Here is a 22,740-nt window from a genome sequence, read left to right as displayed (position 1 = left end):
TAAACGACAACTGATACGGAATCTTTGAAATATTGTTGTGGTATTTTGGTAGATTTTTTGTGTAAAATATTAACAAAATCAAAGATCGCTTGAAGAAAAATTGTCCCGTTTATCAGAGGTCCCCGCTTGCATTGAATGTATTAACAATTTCTATTGATATTGCCAAATACCATGTTTGCTGTCAGGTGGGTATGATGGCAAGCAGCATATAAGGATTACATGAATAATCATTACATCACAGATGCTTATCCCAGTGAATTTAGAAACCAACATGCCCGTTGGTACAAATGACCTTTATTCTGCTCATGCACAAAGTAGAACTGCAAACTGGCTTATAATCATGATAAACAGCTTTGAAGCTGGACAGACAATAATTCTGTGTTACAATGAACTGATTGAAATAGCATAGCCTTGTGCAAGTGTTAAAGCAAGCATCAGGCTCCATTCCATATGTAGGTATATTAACACAGATTACAGCTTGGAGTTAACTCAGTTTGATTCTAAATTTCAGGCCACGAACTACAAGGCTGTCATTTATTCTTTTCTCTTGTGAGAGAACAATTCTCTTATTCTTAGAATAATACATTCAGTAGTATTCCACTAACTTTAAACATAAGTGGTCTTGAATAGTTGATTTCGCTTTTTTTAAGAGTTGAGATTTAATCCCAACTATCTTCTGTTCCTGATAGGTAAGAGGAATAATCTGAAAGAAAGTGCTTTGTGGATTTATGTGTCTATGATATTGCTCATGCAGTAATTAAACAAATGTATACAGGACATAATGCCTTATCAACTAGTACATGCATGTTATCTACATGTATTGCTACAGTCATTATAAGATGGGGAATTCAACAGAAATGAAACACATGACAACTTTGAAGAGCTTTCTATATGACAAAGGTTGGAAGTATGACAGTTAATCCACCTTCTTTCTATCCACAAATATGATTATCTATTTTGTTTCCCTTCAACAAAGCTGCATAAACAAAGGGAGAGCCAAGGTGCACAAGGTAAAAGCTTGTGCATTCAAGCATGCAATAAGCTTTGTCTTTGCCAGCAAGCAAATCATGGAAATTATTTGGATCTAATATTTATTGAAATAGAAAGATAAAAAGATGGACAAAATTTTGCTGCAACTTTTGAAAAATGCTAAAAGATGCCATACTTCCCATCTATGTCATAATGGTTGTACGTGATTGCAAAGAACGGGGATAAAACTACAGAAAAAGGCCAAGGAAAGTTGACTGTACCCGCACCGTCTTCCATCTTCCAGTGGGAGGCATCAAGGAGCAAGGCCCGGTAGTTGACCAGCCGTTTCCGCCCATTCAGGTACTCCATCACTATCTGCATCGGGGGCAGCTTGGGGAACTGAACCTGTGTCACATACTTCCAGGCACCCCGCAGGTCGTCGGAACTGCGCCGCGACACGGTGTCGCGGTGGGCGTTGAAGAGGAGGGTGATTTCGGTCCAGGCACGGTCACAGTTGAAGAGGACCTTGCCCTCCTTTCGCTTGTCGGTGATGGCGGGGAGGTTGGGTTCGATGAGCTCCATCAAGATCTGCTTCTCGATCTTCGTGTACGTCTTGCGACGATACTTTGGTGGCATTTTAAGTGGCATTAACATTCAGCACGATTTAGGTAGAAACCTGCATGGAAGGAGCAAGAACATTCCAGTGAGTGTTATACCATTTCATTACCGGTACCTGGATATGAATCCGATGAAGGGAGAAAAATATTCATCCATATGGAATATGTGTCTGTAATATACAGAATAACAAACAGTGTTCAAAACATACAAATTAATTCACAGCAACACACTCCATGCATGTGACCAGGTAGATATTACATGCAAAGTATGACAACAGCTGATAAAATAAAGGGGTCTAGCCTCTTTCCAGACTGATACCTGTACAAAGATTGAATTTAAGTGTGAAAAAAAGAAATTACAGCCATGGAACGAGGCTATGACAAGTTGTCTGTGTCGCTCAGTCTTTGTGGTCAACTGTGGCACCAATTACCTGCTTTGCCAGAAAATTTAATGACCTCATTTTCACAGCCTCTGTGGTAGATGCATTTGGATTCTTACCGCTGTATAGCCTTATCTTATTACTCTGTGGTGAGATGATGAAATATGCTTCTCAACTTGACTTGAGTTGATATAGGAGGTTGAATACGATCTAGGTCCATATAGATTGCCAGGCTATGATGGTTTGTGTTGTGACTATGGATGCAAGTCTGAGGGCAGGCACTAATCACGTTGTTGGCATTTAAACAAATAGAATCCAGGATGCTAAGTGATTAGTTACTTCACATTACCAATGGAACTGGTGGCAAAAAATGGCCACCTTCATTGAAAGTCACTTGCCCAAATGAGGAAAAGAATGTCTATGGTGCAAGTGAGCACTCATCTATTGTTTCAGCAGCAACTTTCACTGGACAACTTATTAGGTCAGTAGGCATACCTTAATTTGCTCTGTTTTCTTGGAGTACGGCCTCTCAATTTATTTAGGAAATATGGATGTCCAGCTAGACAAGTGTGGATTATTATCTATATCATGAATACTGAATGTTTTAATCCCTTCCCAAAACAAATGAAAAGCCAGTGCTTAGTTTGATGCATCTATATCTAATGTTATGTACCTTGAGAAAGAATGAATTTAAGAATGTAAAGCCAAAGAGCTAACTGTCTGAGGTAGATAGGAACAAAACTTGTTTTACAGAATGCCATTCCACCAGAATTTCAGAATTCTGAGTGCACATGTCCCTCATTCTTCAGATGTGCATCAGCTGGCTTCAAGGGTAGCCAGCTCACACACAAGCAGGGATAACTTGGTGGAGAATGAAATATTCATGTCATGTCCTAAATCTTGTTTAGCTGCTGTAATCCTATATGGCAGGGCTCAGACACATCAGTACAGTGTTGCAACCAGGCAAACGTGACAGTGTAGACGAGAGGAAATCGAGTGGGGGGGGGGGGGGGTAGGGGGAGACAGATGAATGGATGCATGGAAGGATGAAAGTAAGGTGATATGAGATAACAGAAAAAAGACACTAGGCAAAAAATGGGAAAAGCTACATTGAGAATAGGGAGGCATCCCACCTCCCTGCTGAGGACTGGACTGAGATAGAGAGAACTGTGCTGAATATAAGTTGGGCACAGTTGGTGAAACACAATGTGACAAAAATAACATTGCTATGATAATGCATAACATGGAGATAGAATTAACATATTAACAGTTATACAGATACATGTAGTTTGAAGAAAATTGGAGCAGGAGATCTGAGAATATGGACAGGGAGATAGCAGAAGGAACAAACAATGGAGAATTAATGGACAAAAGGGGGCTGCTAGTTTGAGAAAACAAGGGAAGCTAATCTGTGAGAAATAGCAAGAAATAGAGAAAGTTGGATGTCATGGTAAAGATATGCTGGCACTCGGAATGAGCGCACTGAGAAAACAGATATGTGGCTGGTTAAAACAGTGAAAGGAAATATCATTACCCTCCCATCCCCCCCCCCCAAAAAAAATGTAAGGGAAGAGGATTCAAGAAAAATATGAAGCATAAGAAGTAAAGCATGGAGCTGAGAGTAATGTGAAGAAATGGGTAACAGGGGCCATATCATAATAGAGGCGGGGGGGGGGGGGGGGTGGGGGGGGCATGGGGGTTGAATCGGGCAAAATTGCTGCCAATTAATATTTGGACAAATGGGAATGTCTTGTCAGAATCTCCCCTTTATAAGATTAACTGCGAAGGGACAGTATATGTCGAAATGGATACCCTGAGAAATCAAGTCTCGAGTCTTAATGGATGCAGCGAGCCACGTGCATGGATGTATTCCCCGTCTGGCCCATTGCAATATGGATAGGAAGTCTCAACATCAATTTGTTTGATCATTGCTTTTCATCTGTCAGCATCTCGCTCAGACCATTGCCACAGGAGCCGGTCATCCAAATTGCATTGTGCATGCGTGCACATCTTCCTGGACTAATAAGATTCATTTTCTGATCATGTATCTTTATTTGATAAGAATGGCATATCTGCCATATTACTACATTCCTCTTCTTCATGTCTTTCCTCCCTCAGCTGAAGCAAGCAGAAATGAATTGCATGCTAAATGTAATGGTGGTTAAAAAACTAAAACAAATAATTTTATTACTGCAAGAATGCATAATATATGTACACATCCTGATTCCTTCACATATGCATATTTTATATGCATAATTATATATCATATATTTTTTCTCCTGAAGATGGAATCCATAAGCATAGTTCCATTCATACAAACTCATAAAACAAATGAAGTTATGATTACAGCATAAATATGGACATCTGTGTTTTTTGTGAGTACTTTTTCAGAACATCACAATAGTCATGATGTTAAGAATACTTGCTGATTGATGCTGGAATTTACATGGAATTGCATTTTGAATTTGATTTCAAGTGGAATATAATGAGCATTTCATCATTTTCAAAAAATCTTTTTAACACTATACAGGATGTCTGTGTAGCAGTCAGGGAACAGTAAACTACACTTCATGTGACAGTGGAACCACAATGTGTACCTGTAAAGAAGGCTTCATTGGCGCCAACTGTTCAGACTGCTCTGCTGGTTTCTACGCTACAGGGACAGGGGACTGCAGTCTTTGTCAGTGCAATGAACATGGGTCCATCAGCACTGAATGCAACATCAGGTTGGTTTCAAAGGAAAACGTATGTGTGTACATGTGACCTTTTGCCACAGAAGAGGGACATAGATACTACAGATAAACTTTATCAAATGAAGACAGTGAAACCTTTTGATCGTTTCTTTTGATTGTTTCAACTGAGTGGCAAAACTAAGGTAATTAATATTTGTCTGTGATACTGTATACAGCATATAGTGAGTCTATTTTTTCTGCAAACCGTGACTTCCCGACAATTTTGCAAATGCAAAAATTTCGCGATTGTGGCACACAAGAATAAACGGAGACATGTACATGTGCACGCTGCATTCATATCTAGATCACAGTTAGTAATTTTGCACGTTGCGAAATTCACAAATAGTATGTACCCAACTTGCAAAATTCATGAAAATAGAAACCTTGCAAAATATATGGCATAGGCCCTATACGTGTACAGTATAAGAACAGCCTACCAAGTTTTTGAAAAGGACTTGTTACCACCTGTGCTATGAACCTGTACCTCTTGAGTGATTCACATAGCTAACAACAGCTGAAACCCTGGCCAGTATTTACTTGCATTTGCATTCTTTAACTAGATAATACAGGCCAAAATTTAAGTAATTAGTTCCACCTAGCATGGAAAGTGTAGGCAATGCACTATAGGTGTTTTCAAGTATTCAGTCTGATACAGATTTGTTGGGCAGTTTGCTTTTTTTTTATTTCGAAGGTTGGAATAATCATTGGATATGACCCAAACCAGGAAGCCTGTATGTCATCACTAGGGAGAGCGTAATATGGCAGGTGGTGTAAAGTCAGGAAGGGCGGTGGATGACCTGTGGTGGAAGTTGTGGGGGCAGTGACACCAATGGAAGGATGCCACTGAACAGGTGTATCAGGGAATACCTTAAGCCCTGGTCCATATCAACTCACATTGTATGGCAATTACATCATATGTGCATATGCGCTAATTATGCTCATATGTTGTGGATAAACGGTAACCATCTTCTCCTCCTCCTCCCCCCCCCCCCCCCCCCCCCCGACAAAGAGAAAACAAGGAAAATGTTTTGTGTATGTCTAAACTTGCCAGCGGGACTTCATGTTTTTTCAATATCGAGAACTTAGCGTTGAGCCTGTTGGAGCATCTGTACTCTTTTTTACTCTGTCTGATATATCTGTTACAACAAAGTTCCAGAAATGTCCTTCAAAATAATCTGTTTCAAACAAAATCAGAGTACAATGTATTTGGGTGATCAAACTTAAACAGTTACATTTTTGATATTATCTATTTGTAGCCAAAAATCTTGCAAATGCACATACTTCTGTAGTTCAAAATAAAATGGTGCACCATGTACATGTGTAAGTAAATAGGTATCATTTGTATACACATTGTATTTTATTTGGTGTTTAATGTAAAGCATGCACAATTGTAGATTCCATGCACATAGTCAAAGGGGAATGAACTCTGATTGAAGATGTTTTATTTACTAATAAAACCTCAATTCGCAAGAATTTAAATGGAAAAGGAAGAATACAAAGACAACAGTAAAAATGACTGTAAAGCTCGTGATAACTCCCCTGTAAACCAAGATCGCAGAGAGTGTCTCCCTACTAATGCTACTCCACCACTTATCCTTTGCAAAATCCCTAATTTCATATTTCATCGCTGGCTGCTAGTCTAGTCATGTTTGACATTATATGGACTCTGGATTTCGCTGCCAGCCGAATGTGACACATTGGATGGTTGGCTCTGAAGGGGATTCCCTCTGATATTTTTTTTTTCCTTCATAGGAGGGAGAGGGTTGGAGGAGGGGGGTGACTCACCCTGTGGTGAGCTACATATCCCTTGCCCTTGATGAACGAACCTGCACAGCTTGATTGGCAGTCAATTTGGAGACATTGACTAAGTGTTTAATGACATGAACTACAGGTGTATATTCTGAAAATTGTATTAAAAGTGAAACGTGGGTTTTGCTGTATGACCCGATGACATTTTTGTCACAGATTTCTTTTTCCAGTATATTTGTCATCAAGCAATATTGACCACATATATCAGTGTTCTTACAATCTGAAAACCATGTGTTGTGGTGAAGCTGAAACATGAATCATTTCCTAGAAAATTATACCTCTTCAAGATGACATACATGTGCTGTCTTCTCTTTTTCTGTAGTGATATTTGAACTTTTAACCTTTTATTTCACTTTTTAAAATCTCAGTCAAAAGTGTGTGATGGGTATGCATCCAAAGTTCCAGTTTCTCATGTAGACAATTCATTCTTGATGAAAGATGTTATAGCTGTCGAAAAGTGGTATATGTCATTGAAATGATGGTCAAGAAAAGACAAAAGGTTTAGAGTCACTTTGTGACCAGAACAAAGAGAGATGGACAGCAGACACTTATATGTCCATCAGCTGACCACTGTGACAAATGAATGGCAGGAAATCATAGGCACAAGAGACACAACCAACTAACCTTGCTGTGATCTGTTAAATCACCTATGACATCACTAGCAACTCAGGCAAGAATCATCTTAACATTGCCTTCATTTATTGTGGTCCAATTCAGGAGCATTTGCAGACACCGCATGTATGCAAGTCATAGTTTCAGAGTTAATTGCTTGCGTGCATCAACCTCTGAAATGGCAGGTGTATTAAGCATCACATCAAACACACAACAGACAATCAATCCGACTCGAGTAACTCAAGCGACTGATGTTTGTGGGAAATCAATGGTGATACACTGTGCCTTGGAATTTCGATAACAATTTTAGTTTCTTCGTAACTGTCCGCGTAATCTACCTTCAAACTCATAAAGAAATATATCGACTATTGCCGTCCTAACCTTATGTTAGTAGTTTGTGAGAGTATGGATATCAAACAGCCACTATGTTTTCTAAATACTCACTTTGAGAAGGACATAGATTTGGTAATGAAACAATTCATTTCTTCAATTTCACTAAATCATAAATATTTTTGATATTTACATGCTGGTTCATAAACCCCTTTCCTTCTCCTTCAAAAAGGCCTGTTATATGACACTTTCCTTCAAGTATAAGCCATGTTGGCTGCCCTTTCACATCCCATACAGTCTGCCCAAAACGTAATTTTTAAAGGTTTTTATTTGAATGTCAATTCCACAATGCCATTGACCAAGCATGCATCCAATTTCACCTGTCTGCACCTTACGGGGGTACTCCTCCTCAGACCACAAACAGCCACTTGTCTTCCACCACTAAACGAGCCTAGTTAGTGGCTGTTGCTGTGGTTTGGCATATCACCAGGGAAACTATCTAAAACACATCTTTCATGGCATTAAAGTTTTGGTACCAGGGGCCCCCTCTCTGAGCTCCAATTTTCTTCAAAAACCTGCCTTTCTAGTGCCAAAAGTGGTTCACCACAATTGTACCACTGGTTAACTTCTGTACAGATATATTACAAGTTCTTGTTTCTCTGCAGGCTTTCTTGATGTGTCACTTGTGGAGACGCCACGAGTGTCATGAAACTGATTCTCAAAAAATAATTATTAAAAAATGTCCAGACTTGTGGTCTGTGACATCATGTGATGTGTCACATGATCACACCCACATGACCACGCAGTGCGCTCACAGTTGGTCTGATTCCTTCTCAAAGTGGAGACAGAGGGGTGTGTGTCATCAGGGGGTTAGTCACAAACAGAAGCAAAGTGGGGTCAGAAGGAGGCTAGATCGGGGACAACGGAGCAAGTGTCATGGAACTTCACTGGTTATGAAAGGGACTTGGAGAATTCCATTTGCTAAAGCCTAAAGCTGATTTTAAACTTCAATCTCAGCTGTTCTTTAATGTGTGTTTTTATAAAGAGGAAAACTGCTTCTTGTTTTTTTCAGCAGGAGTATCTATTACATAAAGCACTAAAAGGAATAAATTGATTGTGACGAATGTGGCCATGCATAGACTTCTTCAGAGACCAAGTGATGTTTCATTCACCAGTTTACCATGTTTTTAAATGGTCTTTACAGACTGTTCTTGGCGTGATAGTTTTTACGTGAAAAAATAAACCTTGTAATGTAGTAATGCATTTTGGTCAAAATGAAATATCCACTGCAGGCTTATTACAGGAAACCATTACTAAAGGAGAAAATTCAGATGTCATACACCTTTTTCATAGTTTTTGGTTTCTTATTTCATTGACTGACAATGAAAAATAAAAGACATTTTATTGAAGTAGGACAAGGAGTGATGCTTGAATGTCCTGGAGAGTTTCTGTTGGACCAGACACTAGATGTACGTTGCAATATCTTTGTCATGACTTGCAAATACTGTAATTTGATAATCTGGTACGGTAAGCTGCGGTTTCTCCTCCACTGGGAATCAGCAGGAGGACTAGGGACGGATGATCTGTCGTTAAGGTCTTTGCCAACAATGACATGGATACCAGAAACCTACTTAACCCATACCCAGCTACAGATATAATGATGTGCCATAGATGTCAAATTCTTGGCTGACAATGAAAGAGTTAAGTTTGTAAGATGACCATTAATTTTCTTCATCATAGCATAATTGCTTGATCCTCTTTTACTGACCAGAGGGAGTGTGTGGATGATCATCATTAACTTGTAACCAATATAAACATTACGACTCTGTCATTCTGGTCACTTTGTGCAAAACAAACAATTTCCCACGACGTCACACCTTTTTATTAGCTTAGTCGGAATAACCACATACATAACAAAACACTCCAGTCAGTGATATTTGAAACAAAAATCTCAAAGAATTCAGAACAAATTTTCTCTTTGTGACAGGATAGTGTCTAATTCAAAACTGTAATAAAATATGATAATCATGATCAACAACCTTTAGTACATTGTATATATGGTTGTACATCTAAAATCATGTAATATTAACTGTCATTCAGAATACCACATCCTAGTGATGCTTAACAAGTAGGTAACTAAAACACTCTGGTTAGCTATTGCCTTCTAAAGGCATGCAGTTGGCCCATTCTGTAGTCATCACTAAGGGTAACTTGAACAATTGAGAGAAAGGATAGATTGGAGGGGGGGGGGGGGGGGAGGAGGCTTACCACCTCCGCACCTCTAGACCCTGAATAACCTCAGGAGATACTAGGTGAACCAACGATGCTGTCACTCATTGAAACACAATTAGCTCTCCTCCAAGAGACAGGTGACCCTTACTTGATACATCTACAGTAATTAGACTAGTCTGCCAGGTCCTGAATCACAGATTTGCCATCCACCTGTATCTCTGTCTTTGCTGGGAAATTCAATTTAGCGAAGAATAATCTGGACTCGTGAGACTAAACCATAAATGATTTGCAAAAAATTGCAAACTCAGTGTTCTCTGTCACATTTTTGTCACCTTGACATTCAAACACAGACATTGTGCATTAATATGTGTATGTATACTTTGTTGATAATCATACTATATCATAATTTTCATCGATGAAATAGTATTAGTGTGCTGCCAAAGTAAAATACATATAATAACCCTACTGGCTGCATGAATGGCTGCATGAAAGGCAGAAGCAACAAGAAAGATTTTTACCGAAGCATAACGTTACAGCATATCCACGCACAGCCTTAATACTGATCTGGTTCATATGTTTTCTGTTTCATCATACTCTTGCAAACATTCATAGCATACATTTTGAAGGGTGAGTGGTTGTCACTTACGTCTCAAATGCATGATAAGACTGTCAGTTGCTCTCGCATGAAAAAAAAAAGGATTAAAGAAATAAACCGCAAAAACCTATTCTCAGAAGAAGTCTAAAGATTATGATCATATTTGTTCTGAAGAAGGTTGACAGCATGTTCATGATTTACATTGACATTGAGGGAGCTTTACCAAATGTTGTCCCTGGAAACATGACCACAGCCAAGGATGAACACGTACAACACACGCCTCTTACATCACTTTGTCTCAGGGCTCAGGATAGAGACTCGCGTAACTCTGTCGCTTCACAGATTTTATGATTTCCCTCTCAGCTGAGAACATCAAGGTGTCACTGGTTGTGTCAGTCATGATTTTTGGCACTAATTTGTCCTGCCATACTTGATTAAATTACAGAAACAAAGACATTTAGTGGCCCTATATGTGTAGTAATGATCATTACGGCATCATTCAGTGTGAGCAGTAATCCTAGATAAGGTGGCAGCTCTTTAATTAGTCAGTGAACAGCCAGATTCAAGGGAGATGCTCGGAAACTCAAATGATAAAATCAGAGTTTGACACTATTAAAGTATGGAATGACCAGCAGCTGTCCTCAACCAAGGTTTCCTTTCTTCCTTCAGCTAAGTTGCATGGGGGGGGGGGGGGGGGTGATGTTATTGGTCATTGCACCAGACTTTTATTGTTTTGACAATGTGCACGCAGTGCTACACATTGTATGAACTGCTCTTATGGATGATAGAGTAACTATGATGTAGAATGCAATGCAAACAAGCACTGAATGGTGATGTCTTTTTTTTTTTTTGTTATTTTGTATATATGTTGTTGAAATCACAGGTTGTCAAAAGATGACCTAAATTTAAGAATAAGACTCATTTTTTTTTTCATGATATTTCAAAATTTCTTATTTCTTTATCTTGAGCATTTCATGAATAGACATGGCATAATATAAATTTTAATCATTATTTATCATTATTATTACATGTATACATTCCTTTTCGTATCTCTTGTGCAGTACTGGTGAGTGCAGCTGTAAGCCTGGCATTGGTGGACCCCTCTGTGACAAGTGCACTGATAGCTCTCATTGGTTGGATGGAGAGACATGCAGACCATGTGACTGCACTGAATATTCTGCAAAATGCAGTGATACCAATGGTATGTATCATCCATCGATTGTTTAAGTGTTGTCATGCCATTTCTATAAACTGAGAAATGGTTTTGCTTACACAATGTCTGTTTGATTCCATAAACAGTTATTGCCAGTCTAGCAAAACTAGCTTAGCTAGAGAAACTGAGAGATGGGAGTGGAGAGCAAAGAAAATGCTCAATACTGCTCAGCTATAATTACACCATGATGAGTGATCGAATTTGATATATCATAATTTCTATACTGAAAGAACGGAAACATTTGTGGCATGAAACTTCCATGAATTGGAGCCGACAGTCTTTTTTCATGGCATGAAATTTTTCGCAAACTGCCCCTGGCATTCAGTGCATTATGTACACAGAAACTTTTACATGCATTTTATCTTCACAAATTCTGGCTCCTTGTGAAATTCACGAAAGTTTTGTGCACGCGAAAATTTCTGGTTTTACAGTACCCATGCTGTGAAAGAAATACGATACAATGAAATCTGTTACTCAGAAATGACAAGGCCCTTGATTTCCTGCTCCCTCACCCTATCTGTGCTGGTTAGGAATTCAGTGATTGCCAAGCTCTGGGGTGATGGGAGTTTGTAGATGCAAAATTATGATAAGAACCCTCAGTGGTTTAAAAACTGGCAAGCTTTGTGCTGGTCATTCATAACAGGATCACTCATTAGTTATGGGTGCCACAAAACCTCCCCACATGATGATTTAATCAGTTTTGACAACTTTTGATGCTTCATTGCCTTATCACTGTATAAATAAATTGCTAACACTTTTACTACTACAGTGTATATCAGAGACCTAACTAGTAGGGGTTATACCAAGTTTTTTACATCTGCAAGCTGCTTGAAAATGAAACTAAAAATGATTATGTAGCATGTTACTTCAAAATACTTTAGGTGATTTCTGATAGCATGAATCACATTTGTTTACATTTTATCATGTTATACACGTATGCACAAAAGTATAACCGGTAAATGCAATTGAGACTTTTGCAACTGATTTGTCATGCTGTTTGTCTTTGCTTATGTCTTTTGTGTTTTGCTCATTTCATCACAGCGAGTATGAATGACATGTGCCGGACATGCGCAAACTCTGTAAAAATCACCGAGAACTGCCCCAGAGTGTGTGGTCAAGGCTACTACAAGGACGGCGATCACATCTGTTCCCCATGCCCAGCCTGCCAGATGGCTGAACCAAATTCAACTGATCCCGCAACAGCAACCATACCGGCAGAATGTCGTAACTTCTCCCAGCAATGCCTGAGTAGATGTTCCCATGCTGGTGCAGATAGCGTCAAAGAATGCAGCGCATGTCATAGCTTCAGTGCAATGTGGAATTGCACAAACATAGGTGAGATGCTGTGTATAGTTAGTGCATTGATAAGAACTACCCTTGCGGCATATAGAGGTCCTCATTTTTCATTGATGCTGAGCAAAGTTTTATGTGGTGCAAACAAAGTATAGAATTCTGTGAAGTATCCAACAAATATCTCTAATTATTATTTCAGTGGATCTGTTGGAAGGTAGGCCTCGGGACGTGTTAATGTGGCAAGATATTATTTTCGTTGTGTAACAAACTACACACCAACACACTCGTCATACAGCCATATTCCAACGCCTTGAGTTATGACTCCACTCGACAATTACTAATTGTAATAACGGGCGTTGACAACAGAATATTTAAGTTTCAATACTATACACGCTTTATTGTCGTGTACATCATTATATCACACGCAGGTGATAATTATAGGGTATTTCCCCCAGAATATGAATCAATCAGGGTATTGGTTATTTACGACTCTCCATGAGCAATCACACCAAATTATATTTGGCCAAAACGTTTAAAAGGAGGTCTTAAAATTGAGGGGACATACATGTGATTATAATTATTAGGAGCGGTAATACAAATAAAAGGGTGCATAAGTTACGAACCACCGCGACAGTCCGAACAGAGTCCCAAGTCGCTTCCAGCGTAAAATAGCGGCCACGTCACTCTCAAAAGGGGACCTCAATCGCGATCGCGAACTGCAGTGCGCACTGCCACGATGAACTCCGGGTCGAGATGCTGACGTGTACACGTACTGTCTGGAACGGGACCGGCGTTCGCCGCCTCGTCGTCACCCGGCACTCACATCAATAGCGTTGACATCGATTGCTACGGATGCGATCCCACTTGGAGATTCACAATAAATTTACGCTAATTCGTCGTGAGCTGAACATGGATGAAGTTCATCCTTAGTCATTGACGACGGGGTTGACGATGGGAGGAGATGCGAGATGATGAGCTTTGATGCAAGCCTCATGCAGCGTCCGCAAATATGACAGGAAGGCAACTCCTCTTCATAACAATTGTTCCACAACTATTTAGAATTAATGTTGCTTGAAAAATGCACCTCACCGATGTGGTGTATTGTACGAACTCCAAGAATTATAGTACAATGTAAAACTGACTCAATATGGGATGGACTTGACTCTGGAAAGTATAATATTACATCTCCCCTTTGTATCGGACGCAGGAGATCGATGGTCTATGTCCATCTCCTTTGGAGGTTGAGGAGCCAGAGTGAGAGAAAAAGCTATGTCCACGGTTAATGTTAGGGAAAGGGGGCTACGTGGCAAGTATTATGGGATAAGCCTACGTGTACCTTTTTACATAACCGTGGTCAAAGGACTGGTCAGCAAAAATTAGCTCTTTTGTTTCTTTTTGCCATCGGGGAGCGTCCGGAGACAGTAACATGATTATATAATACCGATTGAAATAGCTCCCTCTCTCGGCCGGTGACTTATAGTCAGACTAACGGGGTACGTGCTGCTACAGATCCAAAAGGGCTCAAGTGGCCATTCATTTCCTTTCATCTCTGCACTGCACAGGTACTTTTAACTTTTGGTTAGTTTACTCTCAGTTAAAGGTTAGTTTTTTACATTAGGGAGGCGTTTACAATACGTTTAGGTATAGCAAAAAAAAAAAAAAAAACACCTACACACACACACATGCAAACATTATGTTATGCATGGATCATGAAAAGCTATATAATGATATTCTATGTTGACAATGGAGAGTCTTTGCCATACTCATTCCTTCATTACCTAGCCCTTCTGTGCCGGGGACTATTGGAGGGTGTGTACAATGCTATGGGGTTTTTCTGAGGCAATGGACACTCGAAGCAAACAAAGGGTTAAGTAGACCAGCATGATGGTGATGTCTGGTAGAGTCCAGTCCAGTGAGCAATGAAGTCACCTGACAGGCTCAAAACAAAGAAGCACTGAGTGACCTGCTCCTTCTCCCAGGGCAGACTTTATATTTTTGGATAGGTGGTACCTGTCGTTGTGTGGACCAAAATCCCCTTCTAATCCACCCTGTGAGTGTAAAAACCAAAGTCTGGCAAAGAACTGAGTATGCCTACCCAACAAGTCAGCAGCATCTGAAAATAGAAATTAGCACCGCAGAAAAAATATGGCCCATGATTCACTTCGAGAGTAGTTTCAGTGCCTGCAACCAGTGGTGATAATCCACCATGCTCATAGCATAATAAGCATGGTATTTTTTATCCAATATAGAATACGCAATTCCAACTGATTGACAAACTTTCCTACATCAAACATAGATAATTTCATCGATTCGATAGAATACTCAAGTGCATTAGAAACTATGAATAACACATTGCTATCACCACTAAAAAAAAAGAAAAAAAGAAATTACTGTCCGGTTGCCACCTATGCCAAGTCCACATTAAACAGCAAAGCCAATATGTTTTAATGATGTTTACGCACAACATAAGAATACAGGATGATAATTCTTTATTCTTGACAAGAATTCTTGTCCTGTTCAATATAAATTCAAAAGTCTTTTATTGTAAGCTCGTCTGGGGCAGAACATTTTCTCCAGAAACACAAGGACCCCCTTGAAAGCTTGGACCAATCAGTGATGGAGGAAATGAGTCAGAAAACTGTCTGGGATTGGGAAGGGCATACTTCAGTCCCTCCCATCAACTCTTCTCTCATGGTGTGTCCACTATCCCAACTCCCACACACAGAGGCTATATAAGGTGGAATGATCCTTTTTAGACATCAGTAATTTGCTTGAAGACTTTCTGATGTGCTTTCTAACTAAATAAGCACACAAGTTGTCAAATATGTGAAGCAGCTTGGCATGAACTCCAGAGCCTGTGTTTCATTTCTTCTGACATATGCATTGTACAAAGAGACTTTACTGATGTCATTTAGCAAAAGGTACATGTATATCAACCTTCTTGGAGAAACCTCCATCAAAAATTTGGGCAGATGACACAAATCTTCTGACATATGATTGGTCATTTTGTTGGCATTTCAGTCAAAATATGGCCTGTAAAGGGAACTGTTCTAGGGCATTTTAGATTGTATGATGCATACATAAATTGATGTGATTTGTCTATCAATTCGCATAAATTTAGATGATACTGGAACATGTTTGATCAAGTCTACAGCATGTTTTAATTGTGACACAAATATGTTCATCATATGCCAAACTGCAAGTTGAATCAGCAGTCTGCATTGATCAGACCAATCAATTATCCTAGGTCATGCAACCCTCATTCAGCAGGTGTCAGGTGCTGGCATATAGCCAACTCACCTGCTCTGTTTCTAATTACTGTCCACCTCATGCCAAGGGGTTAGACACAGTCCAAAGCCATCATCTCCCCTAGTCGTGGAGCGTGGTAGCGGTCAACTTAATCTCAGATTGTAGGCCTATGTGTCCCCCCCCCCCCCCAAGAAAGTGACCCTGAAGTTATATGTATTTACTACTTAGAAACGATGCTCTTCAGTCCATGCTATGGTACTTCCTAATAGGAGAAAGAACTTTTAAGTGGAAACAAATTCTTTTATCATTGCCACATGAACATGGAACAGTTAAAAAACACCTACTGGACTCCTGGCGGAAGTCTACTCATGGTGGTTGAACACATGAATGAGTCCTCCAGAGGCTGTTGCCATGGGGACACACGCTTTTCTGACACCCGGTCCTGGAGGATACCAGGGGTAGATGAGTGCCAGCTAAGCACCTGTCTGTCAGCCTCAATCAAATCTTGAAGAAATAAAACTAGTGAGTCATTGCCGCATGAGTTTGAGAAAACACTCCTCTCTCTCCTTTCTGTGTCACTGGCCGCTGGGGTTCACCAAGGAGATGAGGGGATGTAGTCAAGGTCGTGTTTCTCCAGTTTCCATGCGATTTATTGCTGTTTACATGTCAATAGAGCTGATGGTTACTATCTGCATGGTGATAGGGTAACAAGATTGATTTTTTTTTTCCTGAGTGTCAACAATTGATGTTCAAAATTCCACCTGAAATCTGCATCACTTACTGATGTTGCTCATCAAATAATGTATAATAGACATTCTCTTCCAGCCTTTTTAATCCCAATTAGATAGCCTTGTCAAATTAATGGGATCATTCTGTTACCTTGATATGCACTTCCTAAGGAAAGAGCGGCACGGCCAGAATGAATTTATTAAGGTTGTTATGAGGTCTAACATGAATGGCAAAGCAATGAGTGAAGAGTTCAATGTAAATTAAATTCATGTTATGCTTCATGTTCGTAAAAATCCAAACTAGAAATGTTACGGATAGGCTGAAAAGCTAGAACTCACATCATGGAATCATTACCACAAGAGCATTAATCACCTGTTCACTAAGTTATTAACGTGGGTGCGAGGTATAGATTAAGCCTGGGCATGTGGTTTTTACCTGTCAGTCACATCTACTCATCAATCCCAGGCAGGAGAGATATGGGATAAGCCCATGTGCAAGTAGTCGTTCGGTGGGAAGGAAGCTGACGAAATGTTTCACATCAGTCGGACCACGATTGTCTTATCATTGATTTCAACACAGGCTTGTGTTATAGGGAAATGTCCGGCAAGGTGAAAATTTTAGTCGGAGATTCGAAAGAGAGATGGGAGGGGACAGTTTGACGAACAATGAGTAATTCTTAAGAAGGGGAAGTCTCCCCTTGGGAGGGACTGTGGGGAGAGTTGGTCAGGAAATTTTGCCTAGGACATCCCACAGTTGCACCACCTTGAAATAATCTTCAAAAGATGGCCAAACCCCTAATATTCTCAAAAGATGGCCAAACCCCTAATATTCTCTTCCACACTCACTGCTTATCATCCCTGCTATCTGAAAGAAATAATTCACTGTTCCCCAAAAGGAGTCATAATTACGGTGAGGACATTGGTATGCATTATGGTAATGCAGGAACAATTAATCCTATATCTTTCTTTCACCCTTCGTACAATGTATTTCTTTTTACTGTTTATACACATAACATTTCAAACAAAGCAGTGCGTTATTCAAATTGTTGTTAACGTTATGAAGTGATTCCCCATTTAAAAAAAAAAAAAAAGGATTATTCCACACTGTAAATTGGCGCTTCATGTAATTTTTTTTTTCCAGCTTCCATTTTTACCAATGGGAATTGATATGCCCTCTGATTTTAGGCTGTGTAAAATAACTTTCATCGAATAAAAGATGTATTGTCAAATATCTTCAACTTAAACTTACTTGAGTGATGGTGTCTAAGATTTTTGCAACCCTGACTTGACATCATTACACAACAAACTAGTTTATTGGTTGGCTATGTCCTTGAATGACAGGTGTTCTCTAATTCAATTCACTCACTGTTGCTTCCTTGCGTTCTTGTCTTCTTGTCATTTGACATTTCAGAGACACCCAGCGATCCTGCCCAGAATGGAAGTGGGAAGAATGCCTTGCACAACTATTATGTGTACGCAGCGGCAGGGGGCGGGGTTCTTCTTCTCACTGCAGTCATCTCCACGGTGATATACGTCAGGCGGAGGCGGAACGACCAGAAGCCAATGATGCCGTTGTGGACAATAGAGCTAAAACAAGATGACCAGGTCTCGTTCACAGACTACAATGATGTCGATGTCATGTATCTGGATGATTCATACCTCATGGAACCCTCGGAAGTATTCACAACGTCCACAGACAGTATGGACGAGAGGATAGGATACAAGACTCTCAGCTGATTGGCTGACTAGGATGAACTTTTCCCTTTTGAGGAGAAACTAATGGACTACTACATCATTCTCTCTTTGTTGTAAATATGTGCATATATGAATTGTTTATCTACATGTTTATCTGTCATTAAAGCATTTTGAGGTACCGTATTTATGCATGTACACCTGTGTTGTTCAGTCATCATTGCATTTGATGGCTATAAGGGAAGAGCTTGTCCAGCTTATACCTACAGTGCACATGTAAATGATGATAACTGATGTTTATCTATTTCACTCATACATATAGTATTGTTGATGTTCTGCCTTACATGTGGAAGGTTCATCTTTCTCAGGCTTTTTTTTTTTTTTTTTTGAAGGGGGGGAGGAGGGGTTGTCATCCATAGTTCTGTATGAAAAAGGTCTACATGACCATTCATCTCATTTATTGGTTGCAAGTCTCTAAGAACAAACTAACATAGCCTTTCACTTCGATGCGTAATGTCTTTCTCTTCCTTGGTATGGTTTTGGCATGGAAACGACACAAAAGTTAGTCAGAAATGCATTTACACCTTTACTGCCTGTACAGTACCTCATCACTAAAAGAAATGGAAATACATGTACTGTAATGGACAGTGTGAAAGGAATGTTGCCCATTGCATATAAATCAAAGCAAATTGTCAAAGTTGCTTGGTTACACAAGTTACAATGTTTGATGACTTGGTCAGGTACAATTTGTCTTTTTTTCTAAACTTCTGGTTTCTGTACAGTAAGAATTAGAGTGTCATTGGTTGAATGAATATGTTAAGAAGTGTCAGTGGTTGAGTTGAAATGATAACAATTGTGCACTGGATGACATTGTGACCACTTGGAGTCAATTCTTACAAAGGAATTGAACATTTGGCTTAGAACTTAACTTATCATCTTTTCAGTTCAATCCTCTACTCTATTCTTCGCTAACCACACTTTCATTTATTCTTCTTAAAGTATCAGAGGTACACATGAATGTAACAACATGCTGCAAGCTCAGTCTGATTTGTGTGTGTGTGTCTGTGTGTGTGTGTCTGTGTGTGTGTGTGTGTGAGTGTGTATTTGTGCAATTTTCATGGAAGACCAGGGGCCCGTTGCATAAAAGTTACAATTATGGTAACTTTGCCATCCAATGGTAACTACCATGGCAACAATACTCAACAGCCAATCAAAACCAAGAATTCCATGGAAGTTACCATTGGATGGCAAAGTTACCATAATTGTAACTTATGCAACGGGCCCCAGTATCTACACGTGGCAAACTCACAGGCACTTTGGCAATAACGGTCATACAAATTTTGTACTTTGAGTCATGGACTGTACCATAACACGGCACATTCTGTTAATTGATGTACACAAGATATGAATTAACTCATAAGCTCTGTGATATGTGTGCTTTTGGTCTTAATTTTTCTCTTTCAATATTCAAAGGATTTATTAGCTCACCTGAGCCAAAGGCTCAAGTGAGCTATTGCGATCGCCCTTCGTCCGGCGTCCGTCGTGCGTCGTGCGTCGTCCGTCGTCCGTCGTCCGTCGTCCGTCGTGCGTCGTGCGTAAACTTTTTACATTTTCATCTTCTTCTTGAAAACCCCATGACCGATTTTCATCAAACTTGGCAGGTAGCATCCCTAGGGGGTTAGGAACTCAATTTGTTAAAATGGGCACCATACCCCACCCAGGGGGCCCCCAGGGGGCCCCCAGGGGGGCCCAAACCCCCCAAAATTAAGGAATCTGTAAAAATCTTCTTCTCTAGAACCAGAAGTGATAGAGCGAAGTTAATACTATGAGTTAGTACATTGATGACTGTAGTTTCAAGTTTGTTCATGGCAGAATCAGGGGTGCCCCCCTTGGGACCCAGGGGAGGGGGGTGGGGAAGGGTTCTAATGGGGCCTAAATTGTACATTTTCATCTTCTTCTTGAGAACTCCATGACCCATTTTCACCAAACTTGGCAGGTAGCATCCCTAGGGGGTTAGGAACTCCATTTGTTAAAATGGGCACCATGACCCACCCAGGGGGCCCCCAGGGGGCCCAAACCCCCCAAAATTAAGGAATCCGCAAAAACCTTCTTCTCTAGAACCAGAAGTGATAGAGCTAGGTTAATACTATGAGTTAGCACATTGATGACTGTAGTTTCAAGTTTGTTCATGGCAGAATCAGGGGTGCCCCCCTTGGGACCCAGGGGGGGGGGGGGTGGGGGTGAGGAGGGGTCCTAATGGGGCCTAAATTGTACATTTTTATCTTCTTCTTGAAAACCCCATGACCCATTTTCACCAAACTTGGCAGGTAGCATTCCTAGGGGGTTAGGATCTCAATTTGTTAAAATGGGCACCATGCCCCGCCCAGGGGGCCCCCAGGGGGCCCAAACCCCCCAAATGAAGGAATCTTTAAAAATCTTCTCTAGAATCAGAAGTTATAGAGCTGAGATAATACTATGAGTGAGTACATTAATGACTGTAGTTTCAAGTTTGTTCATAGGAGATCCAGGGGTGCCCCTCTTGGGGGTAGGGGGGAGGGGGGTGGTTGGAAGGGTCCAAATGGGGGCCTGAATTGTACATTTTCATCTTCTTCCTGAAAACCTCATGATGGATTTTTGTCAAACTTGGCAGGTAGCATCCCTAGGTGGTCAGGATCTCAATTTATCAAACTGAGCACCATGCCCCACCCAGAGGGCCCCAGGGGGCCCCAATTCCCCCAAATTAAGGAATCTTGAAAAAATTGGGCCCTTATTGTACATTTTCATCTTCCACTTGAGAATGCCTCGTCAAATTTTGGTAGAGCTGTGAATAATTTAGATTAGTGACTGCGTGAAAGGTGAACTTGCGATACTCGGGTGAGCGCTAGACCCGCGGGTCTCTTGTTTACATGTACAATGTGTCCCAAATGTGAATTGTTATCACATCAAAGACAGTGCAGTTTTCTTATCTTTTCTTTTTTTGCACTGATCAAAATGGAGCAAAACAGTATGGCTATATGATATTCTAATACTTATGCAATTTCCAGCAGGGCCTTGTTATAGCAGGGGCACTTCTCAACCACAACTCTAACAGTATGGGTTTTATAATTTTAGGAGAAAAGTCAGAGAAGAATGATTCTGTAAAAACAGGAAAATTCAACCTTCTCTGTGCCAACTGCAGACACAACCCAGTCATGATGAATTCAGAAGTCAATGCACACTATACAACTTACTTTTGATACTTGTAATATACTGAGTTTCATTTCACTTTTTTCTTTTTGTTTCTTTTGTTTTAACAAAAAAAAGGGGGAGGGGGCACACCCGGTGCATCCCCCCCCCCCCCCCCCCCCCCCCCCCCCCCCGATCCGGAACTGAAATATACTCCATGGACACTCATAATTTATATTAATCATGGATCCAGCTTTAGGGAGACACTAAGTGTTTGTCATTACCTTAAGGAGACACTAGTGGTTAAGAAGACATTTTGTGTCTCCTTAACGTTTTCAACTATATTATATCCCATTCAATCCATGCTTTGCTGCCGACAATGCTTAATACTCACAGTGTCTTCTTAAAGCTGGATCCATAGAGTGTTATACATGCACAGCTGCATTCTACACACACCATGGACACACAAGAGTGTATATATAGATGCACAGAGTGTTTTGTGCAAGATGACATTCAGGACGCATGTTTATTCCCCACAAATAATTTCTACACACATGCTGTACAATTCAGTGCAAATGTTAGATATGATGTAGGTTTAACATTTATTACATGCTCTGAGAGCAAGTCCTTCAGACATAAACCTTCTTTCAAAAGCTGGGAGTAAAATGGATTACTACAAAAGTACAGTACATTGTATGATATCTTTTTAGTCCCTGTCTTGAAAACCAGACTTACCTTTAGATTAATGTTAGCAGAAAGATGCTCCAGCTCCTTGTGTTTATTGTATGACCTGTTAGGGAGGGAGAAAGAAGAAAAATCATAACCAGCATTTTAAAGTCTACGTTAACGTATAAGTTTGGCTTCTGAAGATATTTCCCATTGCAGATTGTAAAGAGCATACAAAAGAAATTACATAACACATACAATGTAAGTGAGACACATTTTCAAGAGATCATGTTTATGGACCCAATATTACAGAAATGAAGTAGACAAATTATTATATTTGCTGCAACAAAATAGCGATTTCACAAAACATAGTCATGAATGCTAATACTGTCAAGCAAGATATTTTCGCAGCATGAAATTTTTTTCGTGAATTCCCACTGGCATTCAATGCATACAGT

General features: G+C 40.1%; 2 protein-coding genes across 2 annotated transcripts in view; one reads left to right on the top strand and one right to left on the bottom strand.

Annotated features, from left to right (window-relative positions):
• Positions 1 to 18,567, top strand: part of LOC139732812 (uncharacterized) — a 69,436-nt gene extending 50,869 nt beyond the window's left edge. The window contains exons 2-5 of the mRNA XM_071643656.1: positions 4,497 to 4,692; positions 11,338 to 11,477; positions 12,531 to 12,824; positions 18,171 to 18,567. Coding sequence (XP_071499757.1) covers positions 4,497 to 4,692; positions 11,338 to 11,477; positions 12,531 to 12,824; positions 18,171 to 18,496 — 956 coding nt within the window. The 3' untranslated portion in view covers positions 18,497 to 18,567. The remainder of the gene's footprint in view (positions 1 to 4,496; positions 4,693 to 11,337; positions 11,478 to 12,530; positions 12,825 to 18,170) is intronic.
• Positions 1 to 22,740, bottom strand: part of LOC139732802 (uncharacterized) — a 61,039-nt gene that overhangs the window by 4,097 nt on the left and 34,202 nt on the right. Inside the window, exons 2-3 of the mRNA XM_071643647.1 lie at positions 22,352 to 22,406; positions 1,251 to 1,645 (exon numbers count right to left, since the gene is read on the bottom strand). Of these exons, the coding sequence (XP_071499748.1) occupies positions 1,251 to 1,623 (373 nt within the window). The 5' untranslated portion in view covers positions 1,624 to 1,645; positions 22,352 to 22,406. The remainder of the gene's footprint in view (positions 1 to 1,250; positions 1,646 to 22,351; positions 22,407 to 22,740) is intronic.

Source organism: Diadema antillarum, unplaced genomic scaffold, assembly GCF_040938485.1.
Source record: "Diadema antillarum isolate AM-2024a unplaced genomic scaffold, OU_Dant_1.0 scf00000024, whole genome shotgun sequence".
Taxonomy (NCBI): domain Eukaryota; kingdom Metazoa; phylum Echinodermata; class Echinoidea; order Diadematoida; family Diadematidae; genus Diadema; species Diadema antillarum.
This window is presented reverse-complemented; position numbering and strand designations above follow the sequence as displayed.